The 9842-nt window shown below is 41.3% G+C and overlaps 1 protein-coding gene across 2 annotated transcripts in view; it reads left to right on the top strand.

Moving 5' to 3' along the window:
- The first annotated feature begins 1056 nt into the window (after window positions 1-1056).
- Window positions 1057-9842, top strand: part of PLPP4 (phospholipid phosphatase 4) — a 125001-nt gene continuing 116215 nt past the window's right edge. Inside the window, exon 1 of one of the 2 annotated variants that reach the window (XM_087964436.1) lies at window positions 1057-1569. In XM_087964436.1, coding sequence (XP_087820562.1) covers window positions 1514-1569 — 56 coding nt within the window. In that variant the 5' untranslated portion in view covers window positions 1057-1513. The remainder of the gene's footprint in view (window positions 1570-9842) is intronic. The other variant, XM_026668501.2, reaches the window with a different exon arrangement.

Below are 9842 nucleotides of genomic sequence, written 5' to 3'. Positions count from 1 at the left end.
AAAAAAAAGGTATTAAAATCTTGTGGAAACAGAATATTAAATATACAGTTTTGGGTTTTTTTTAAAAAATATAGCACTTCTCATCTATGGAGACTTTCTGTCATCCAGGTCATGGTTGTCCAGGTCAAGGTGCTTTTTTTCCCAGCAGACAACAGGACTTTCTGGTTTTTCTTTGAAGACGTTTCGCTTCTCATCCAAGAACCTTTTTCAGCTCTGACTGGATGGTAGGAAAAACCAGAAAGTCCAGTTGCCTCTTGAAAAAAAGCAGCTTTGGGATATGGCATTTCTGCCCCACCTTTTCTTTCTTTCTTTCTTTCTTTCTTTCTTTCTTTCTTTCTTTCTTTCTTTCTTTCTTTCTTTCTTTCTTTCTTTCTTTCTTTCTTTCTTTCTTTCTTTCTTTCTAGAAAAACCAACAACCTTTTTAAAGGATATATCAGAATATAGGGTTACTAAAGTGTGTTGGGAAAACACTAAGGGAAGCCTTAGAAGTTATCACATTTTCATCCTGTCCTCACTTAGCAGTACGGATTCCTTAAGAAAAACGGCTCCGTCTGCTCTTTTTGCCTTTGAACGGGCTGTTATGGAAACAAGCCTCCTGCCACAGACTGGAAGGAAGCGACCGCTTTTGTTTTTATCTCAACAGACAGGTGTTTTCCCCTCCCTACCGAAATATAAATGGGTGACGTCTAGGTGAGCAGGCTTAGCGTTGCCATTGTAGCTTTTAGAGATTTAAAACAACAACATCCCAACCACAACCAAGAGAAAAACTCTTGCCAGTCCCGGCTGTTGTTTTTGAAAATTGATTCTGGCTTTAAAAAGAAAAAAGAAAAAAAGAAAGAAAGAAAGGTGATATGGAAGAAAACCGGCAGGGACGCCGCAAATCGCAGCCGTCGTAAGCGCGAAACGTGCCAGCGTTAAAAGTGTTTTTAAGCACAGTACAGGCAACAGATAGTCTCTCAGACGGGGGAGGCGCATGGAAATCGCCCAGGATCCCCTCAGCCCAGCCCGCGCTAGAAAGCCCCGGGAGCCTCCGCCTCCGCTCTCCGTCCTCTGGCCACCCGAGTAGGGAAGCCCCGGTGGGTCGGCCCGCCCGTCAGTCCGTCAGCCAACCAACCAACCGAGCGAGCAGGCGCCCCGAGTGGCGCGGCGAAGAGATCGGCTCCGCGCCGCCGAGCGCAATCCGGCGCTTCTCTCGGCGCCTGCCGTCCTGGCCGCAGTTTCGGAGGAGCGCAGCGCAGGCGACGGCCTGAATCATCCCGGCTCTTGCCGGCCTTGGGAATGAATGGAGGCGGAGGCGCTGGCTCTGGGCGCAGCGCGGCGGCGGCACTCGGGCGGGAGGGGGGCAGGCGGCTTTCCAGAAGAGCGGCTCCGGGGCCAGGCAGCGGCGCTTCTTCTTCCCATCGCCCCCCCGGCTCGGCCAGGGTACGTGGGATTCCCGGGGAAGCTGTGAAGGTACTGCCAGCCGAGCCCCCCTCCCGCCTGATCCTGCCCGCTCGTCTTGGATTATCAAACCATGCGGGATCTAGCTATCGAGGTCGGGATTCGAGTCCTGCTCTTCGGCGTCTTCGTGTAAGTGTGGGAAGCAACTTTGGTTTTTCTTTTCTTTTTCTTTCCTGCCCCCCCCCTCCCCGTTGGCCGCCAAGCTCGAGGTGCCCACGGCCCACCTGTGCGCGCGCTTTCTGCATCAGTTGCAGAAACCCCCAGATTTGGGTTGCAAAGGTGGAGGAGAGGGCGAGTTGGAGCCGGGAAGAAAATTGAGCAAAGCGGCTCAAGACTGCTTCCCGAAGACCCCACCTGTGCACCGGGTCAGATGTTAAGTGTGTCTTAAGAGGAGAAGGAAGATTTAAGGGGAGGTGATCAAAATCTCAAAAGTTGCCCCCTGGGAACCTTTCCCCTCTGTTTTCTTCCCTATCGGGTTGGTTCAGGGCATTCTGCACATGCCCAGAGGAATTCATCGCGTTCAGAGCTCTAGCATAAGTGAGCCCCCTTCCCCCCCACCCGCATGCTGCTTAGTGCTGGTGAGCTTTTTTTCCTCTGACCTAAAGGAGCATCTAAACGTTTAGGATTGCAACTGTATGCAGCTTGCCAAAGTTGGATAGCAGGAACTCAGCAGGGGGTAATGCAGTTTTTTACATCTGGAAAAATGTGGAGGTGGGATGCAGAAAGAAACACTGGAAATGCCTTGTGTATTTTTGCTTTTTAAAACGCCAAAGCTTTCCTGGCAATGCCTATACAAGCAAAGGAAGATTTCTGTGCAATATCGTGGCTTTCTAAGTTTTTCTTCCCTGAAACTAGTAGTCTCAGGATGCAGTGGACTACAAAATCCAGCGTCCTAACAGCATTCTGTATCATCTAGAAAAGTGCTAGTTTTCCTGGTTAAATACAGTCCAGAAAAATCATCCTGCATGCCTCTCCAAAACAAACATCATGAAGTTATTATTTTAACACTGGTGCATGGACAGTGTTTTCCATTGCCTTCTCCTAATGGATAAAGCCAAGCAGTTGGCCACTTGGCACACTGCCATTCTGGAGACCTCAGCATCTGCTGTCTAAGCCTGATGCGCTCCTCAGCTCTGTATCTCTTTCAGGCTTTCTATGCCTCCTCCTCTTTTGTCACTGATTCTGGGAGGTTACTGCCAAATGTGATGGGGTGTATTGTCAAGTTCAATGTGTATGGACTTTCCATGCACTTCTGAAGCTACATGCCAATTGCTTCTGGGAGCCCTACTTGAATCTCATGACTCTGTCGAAGTTCACAAGTGTGGGGGAGGGGAGAGAACGCCAGGAAGCAGGAAAGCTGCTGTCTGACTCACAGAACGACCTCAAGGAAATCTGAATTTAGGAGTGAAAGTGATGCTGCAGGGGGAACTTGGCGTACCTGTTTCTTTCTTTCCTTGGCTGTGCCAGGATTCTCTTGAATAGTTTCTCTTGCCTTTTTCTAGAAACTGACAAAGGGGAGGAGGGGGAAAAATGGCTGGAGGTGATCAAAGCGGGAAGGGGGGGGGTCATTGTCCTTCTGCTGCATACAATCTCCCTGCAACGCTGCTGCTTTTTAATTGGCTGCAAGTCTTCATGTTAAGAATTATGTTTCTATAACTGTAGAAGAACTTGTATTTATGGGAGGTGATTTCTTCCCAGTGTTTGGCTTTTATAATGCATGCATGCTGTATCTTCAAAATAGTGGAAAACTGTTGCTGAGGTCCTTCCCTTTCCCATTTCCTTTCCCTTTTTCCCTTTCCTCCTTTTTCCCCTTCTCTTCCCCAATCCTCCCTGCAACAATTCAAGCCTGTAAAATGGAAGCTCTAGTGATGCTTGTTTTCTCTTTCTTCTTGAATGTGTTACATAGCATAACCACAACTGGTTACTTTTCTGATGAATGGACAGTCTTCATTTTACCCACAGAAGAAAAAAAGTCATATGCTTGGAGATAAAATGATATGGCTAAATATTTTGAGATGTCTCCTGTCTGTTTTACTTGTTCCCCACAATTGTTTTTTTTTTTTTTGATGGGACAAACAGTTTTTTTCTGGGTCAGCCATTCACACTTTCCAGAGACTTGGAAACCAATAGCCATGTTTGTAGAAATGTTGGGGTGTAGTACTTCCACAGACCCCGCGGGAGGCTTTTAATTTGGATGCAGACTATTGTAGACCAAGATTTAATAGGTATTTCCTATGGAAAATATACCTGACATGGATATGCAATGCAGAAAGTGTGATTATATTTGGAGTTTTTCTTTCAGCTGAGATCTACAGTGTGAGCCTTGAAGGACATGTATTCATAAAAGAAAATTAAAGGAATTACACAATTATCTTTGTATAGCCCACAATATCTGGTTATGTTAAAAGTACTTAAAAGAAATGTAATTGGGTTATGGATGTATTTTGCATGCTCTTACTCCAACAGTTTCAAGTAATTCTTCTCACTAATATTTATTAATGTCTTAATCTCACTCTTTGCTTCCTAAAAGTGCTGATAATAACTTCACATATTTCTTAGTAACATTTTTGATAAGATTAATGCATGTTAACTCTTGTACTAAGCATGTATACTTTCACAGAGCCTATTTATTATTTCTGTTCTTTCTGTGGATAGAATTTTTTTCCTTGAACACAAAGCTGATGCTATTTTGTAGCTGAATCAGACCTGAAATGAGAGAGGATAAAGGCCATTAGCTTTCCTTTGGTAGGGTTTTTCGTTCCTTGAAAATTGATCAAAGAAAATCTCATAATGCCTTGAAAATAACATCAACATGAATAGAATTGCAGAAGTCTGACAAGAATTCACTGCCCTTCTAATATTATGAAGATGAGATGGCCACTTAAGGGAGCAAATCACATAGCAGTGAGCTGTTGAAAGACAGAACTAGAATATTTTATGGTCTTGGTTTTTCCACTGAGCTATCTTTTAATCTTCAGATAAGTGGAAGACACAATCCCATCTCTAGCTTTGAAAGATTATCAATTATCATTTGAGTTTATTTCTATATATGCTATTGGTAGTTGATGTTATTTTATTGTTCTCTCAAGAAGCATTATATGTTGTGTGAGTCTCAAACTAGAGAATTGTCAGTCAGTGTATCCAGGATTAACCAGGTTGTATGAGAAATGCCCCATCAAAGTACCCACTGCAGAGAACATTTCACACAACTTTATTTTAGATTAAATGATGAAAATAAAGCAAAAACATTCACCAAATATATACTTTGGATGTTCACTTCCCCAGATTCCTCTCGTTAATATAACCTTTATTCACTAGAAATTACATTTTTGCCGTGGCTGTGATGTCAGTCCAGTTCGGTCTATTTGTTTGCAGTATTTTTGCAGATAGTTATTGGCCCTGGATATTGAGGAGATCAGTAAGGAAAAGATCTACATGATTTTCCCATGGAAGAAAAGTTACCCTACTCGATTCAGGCAATCTGCCTGCAATCAGTTCTCAGATCCTGACAAAATATTTTTTGACAGAACTTTCCACAAGATGGATGAAGCCTCTAAAAGTACTAGAACTTGTTGCTGCATGCCTAGTTTCATGGGCCAAAGGAATCAGAAGTAACATCTCAAATGATGCCTGGAATGTGGGAAGCAATATGTGTAACAATGTGGCCTTTCCGATAGCCAGATCCCATTCAAAAATATAATTTTACAATAACTGTTCACAATAGTACATTGAATTTAACCAAAAATAAACCAACCATCAGCACAGTTCAAGTAAAGGGGCATAAAACGGTCTAAATATTGACTTTACACCAGTGACTTAATGCTTAGCATTTGCAAATGATTCAGCCTCTACATTTTTTACTAACTGCAGTTTCTGGATGCAGACAGTGGCAAAATCTGCTTTATGGTAGTTACGGCAGTCTTAGTTGATGAAGCATTTGAATTTGAAAAATGGCATCCTTTGCAACAGAGATGATCTCTAAGACCAAGGAGTTTTCATACATTCTTAATAGATTAATAGATGAGAAATAATACAGAATGATCCAAAAGCCAGTTTCACACTTAATTCTGAATCCAGTCATTTGCACCAATGTGTAAAAATTAAGTTTTGCTCAAAGCTGCCAAAAAAAAACAATTGCTCTCTTTTTAAAAGAAGTTGATAAAAATGGCACAAGGGAAAGAGAAACAAACCCAGCAACAGCAGGGGGAGCAAGTTGGAATCCCACAGACCCATGAACACAGCAAAAAACAACAACAACCTAATTCACTCAAGATAGGATACTTGAGGTTCGTTTCTCATATGCTTCCGAGGAGTTTAGGAGAATCAATAAGGTTGCAAGTGTACCATGTTTATGTCTCTGAACATGTTATTCCGATAGATCACCAGATAACAGATAACAGATAATCAGAGTTGGAAGGGACCTTGTAGGTCATCTAGTCCAACCCCCCACCCAAGCGGGAGACCCTACACCATTTCTGACAGATGGCAGTCCAATCTCTTCTTGAAAGTCTCAAGTGATGGCGCTCCCACAACTTCTGAGGGCAAGCTGTTCCAGAACAATTGCTACTTTATAGGGGACAGAGACTGGCTGAATCATGGGGAGGAGTCAAGTATGGATCTCCAGAGTGCAGGCCCACAGCTTGCATATCTTTGTTGATGGTGTCTTGCCATCTCTGTTTTGGATGCCCGCAAGGTCATGGGACATTGACTTCTAGGTAGTCTTGGCCATGGTGGAAGGTACTGCTCTCTGGACATGTCCATAACAGTGAAGTTGACCTTCTCTCATCTTCTCTATAATTGGTGCCACACCAAAATGTTGTCAAATGGTGTCATTTGTGATGTAGTCAAGAAGAGAGATGCCCAATATCCAATGGAGCATTCACATTTCCAGGGCATGGAGATAGCTTTCAATCCCTGTTGTTGTTGCCCAACATTCAGTACCATAAAGTGTAACAGGGCAGGTGGTTGTCTTGTAAATCTTAGATTTAAGATAGGTTAGTATTCGTCTGTCACATAACACACTGGTGAGTTCTTGCCAACACATCCAGGCTGCATTCACCCTTGCTTGCATCTCACCATTGATGTTGCCTTGGGGATGGGATACAAGATACTGAAAAATGTCCACCTTCTTTAGGTTTTCTCCATTGATTTGAAACGGTTCAGGAGTGGTAACCGTCTCTAAGTATTGATTTTTCTTGATGTTGAGGCAGAGTCCAAAATGGTTGAGGCGAACTTGCTGCTATAGATTGCGTCTGGTGGTGGGAAGCAAGCATAACATCATCTGCATAGAATAGAGTGCAGGGTGCATTCTGCTCCAGATCATATGTGATGGTGTCCATGACCAATATAAACAGAACATTGGTGACAATGCGGAGCCTTGGTCTCTGGGAATCTGTTGGAGAGGCTGACTGGGCATTGCACTTGGCTGTTGGTGTTCTTATATAGATTTGACCCAGTAAATGAATGGTTCCGGGACTCCTGTGATCCCAGGGGGCATATCTGATTAGTTGTGTGGAACACGATCAAATGCCTTCTCCAGGTCTAGGAATGCCATGTGTTTACGAGCACAGGTGAATTTTTTTCTGAGCATAAGTAGGCACTATAGAAAAATTATTCATACAGATAAGTTATCAATTAGGTAAATTATCAATTACTGCATATGGATCCCCTTCACTGAACCCGGTGCTTATATTTATTTATTTTTCAACGATATTACCTTTTCCCCCCAATTTTTATCTTTCCTGTTTTATATGCAATTCAAAAGATATGAAGATATCTCAGGGCCGTCTTAACAGCATTATGGGCCCTGGGCAAAGCAGTGCACTGGGGCCCCTACAACAACTATTCACAGGAATAAAAATGAAAATGGTTGATAAAATTAAACATATATTTATTGTATTGGCACTTTCAACAAAATCGGTGTTGAAACATTAAAAACATGCAACAACTAATCAACATGATAAACATTTGAACAATACACGAGGCTTGAAAAACACAATAATACTCAGTAAGCCATACAGTTGCTGTATTTATATGATACAAGGTGCACTGATGGGTTAACACACAGAGGGGGCCCCTATGCTTGTGGGGCCCATGGGCCAGTGCCCATCAGGCCCATGCAACTTATGAGATGAGTTGGGAGGAGGGAAGGGAGAGAGAGAGAGAGAGAGAGAAAGAGAGAGAGAGAGAGAAGGTGGGGAGAGAAGGAGAGACAGACTAGCCAAAGTCACTCATCTGGTTTTTATGCCAAAAGTGGGACTAGAACTCATGGCCCCTGGGTTTTTAGGCTATCACCTTAACCAATACACCAAATTAGCTCTTAACAATAAACTTAAAACATACAAGGAATTTTCTAGCATTACCAATTAAAACCTCTTATTCAACTCTTTACTTTTCTTCCATATATGTACGTGGAATTTATTTCTGGAAAGGATGGAAAAGATGGTAGAAATTTGAAGATTTAACATCTGGGTCCATCTGAGTCCATGTCAAATTCTGTGAATGAGTCAAGCAAGTAAAAGTTTCATATCAAATATGGTTTTGAACATATAATGTTATAGTTTCAATTTGTATGTAAATGTCAGGTGCAAGAAACCAGATCCCCATTTGTAGAGTTCAAGCTAAGTATTTGATTGTATTCTCCCTGTAATACAGGATCTCTTCAGACTGTTTACCTTCCTGTGGGAACAGCTAGATGAAGATAATGGGAGCACACCAGTGGCTAAGCAAAACAAAGCATGTATTTAATCTTTTTCTCGATCATGACAGGTAGAATCTGAGAGGAAAGGGCTAACACCAATCCTTCCAATTAAAAGGAGGGCTTAAAACAAGGGTCTTCAAACTTGGCAAGTTTAAGACTTGTGAATTTCAACTCCCAGAATTCTTGAGCTAACAGAAGAGGAATTCTGGGAGTTGAAGTCCACAAGTCTTAAAGCTGTCAAGTTTGAAGACCCCTGACTTAAAAGGGTCTTCTTGTCCCTTGGGGAAATATTTCCTTTCATTATCATGCTGTGCCTTCTCGAGAAAATAGCGGCTTTCCAGTGGTTCATTTTGGGTGCTAAAAGTAAAAGAGAGGTAACAGAAGTACAAGAACAGCATTCCATCCATATGATGAAAACAACTCCTGGAAGACATAGAGTAGCTGGTTAGTACATTGGGTGAAGTTTGCAGATGGGGCAATCGCTGTTCCAGAGGTGGCAGAATAATAAAGGAGGTGAGCAGTACAGTAGCATTAGCATTAGCTTCAAGCCTATCTGCAATGCAATAATGTTGAAGCCTTCTCAAAACCTCTACTTCTCTCAAAGACAATTGTCCTCTGGCAGCCTAAAAGACACCCAGCATTCCTCCCACTCTCCAATAATGAGAATAAGTTCTGGGAGAACAAGAGAGAAATCCTTATTTATTATGGGGTAGTCTGAGACAGATATTTCAAACCTTTAAAATGTTACGTTGATATGAGCTACTGCTATCTTGTCTGGATCTTTGTGTTGATTAAAGTGGAATTTGCTATTAGTTAAAGTTATTTCATGTGGTTGTTTAGAATTAAAACAACCTTTTTCAGGGCTGTTGTACTATAGCTTGACATCATCCCTGACTATGAAATAATTTGTATTAGAAATGTCTTTAGAGATAATTGGATTGTTCCTTAGAAGCAATATCTTGCTAACATCTGTTGTGTTTATCTAGGAAATGTTATGGCTGTAATTCGTTGTGATATTATTATTTATTATTATAACTATTATTGAATATTTTTTCTATTAAACTTTTTGTGCCTTGTGTATTTTTTTTTTATCTTCTGCAATCTAAATGTATCCAGTATGGGTAGCATGTTATATACATACACTGAGGGCTATTATTATATTATACTTTTATGGTGCAAAAGTTTTTTCTTTCATCTGCTTCCTTTGCTTCAGATATAAAAAGTACAATCCCTGCTTCTCCCAAAGCATGTGCCAGTGCCTCATCTAATTTACATTAATATTAGTGCTTTATTGTAAGTCTTCTGGTAATTTCATAATATGCTTCCTCTAAATATAGATAAGATTACATGTAAGCAACTTTACTGTTCCCAAGTTCTTGAATGGAAAATTTTATTAGATTGGCCTATTTTATGTTTTGCTGCTGAGTCTATTCTGTTTGCCTTTTAAATTCAACATAATTCCTGCTAATATATTATTATTTGTATCTTGAACATTTGTATCCTCTGAGTAGGTCATCAGCAGTGGTTGTCATCTTTATTATTGTTGTCATCATTTGATACTGCTATTGCTTTTTGTTATCCATCCTTAGTAACCATCAAAGGGTATTGATATGACAAGACTATGTAATAAATTGTAATGAATTTGCAAATAACGTCTGGGCCTTTTTTCTTCAAGATAAATAAAATTGTATGAGCTCTATGG

This window comes from Notechis scutatus, chromosome 4, assembly GCF_049901735.1.
Source record: "Notechis scutatus isolate UNSWTSFEM ecotype Mainland chromosome 4, rNotScu1.2, whole genome shotgun sequence".
In the NCBI taxonomy this organism is placed as follows: Eukaryota; Metazoa; Chordata; class Lepidosauria; order Squamata; family Elapidae; genus Notechis; species Notechis scutatus.
Note: the sequence above shows the minus strand (reverse complement) of the source record. Positions and strands in the feature narration are given on the sequence as shown.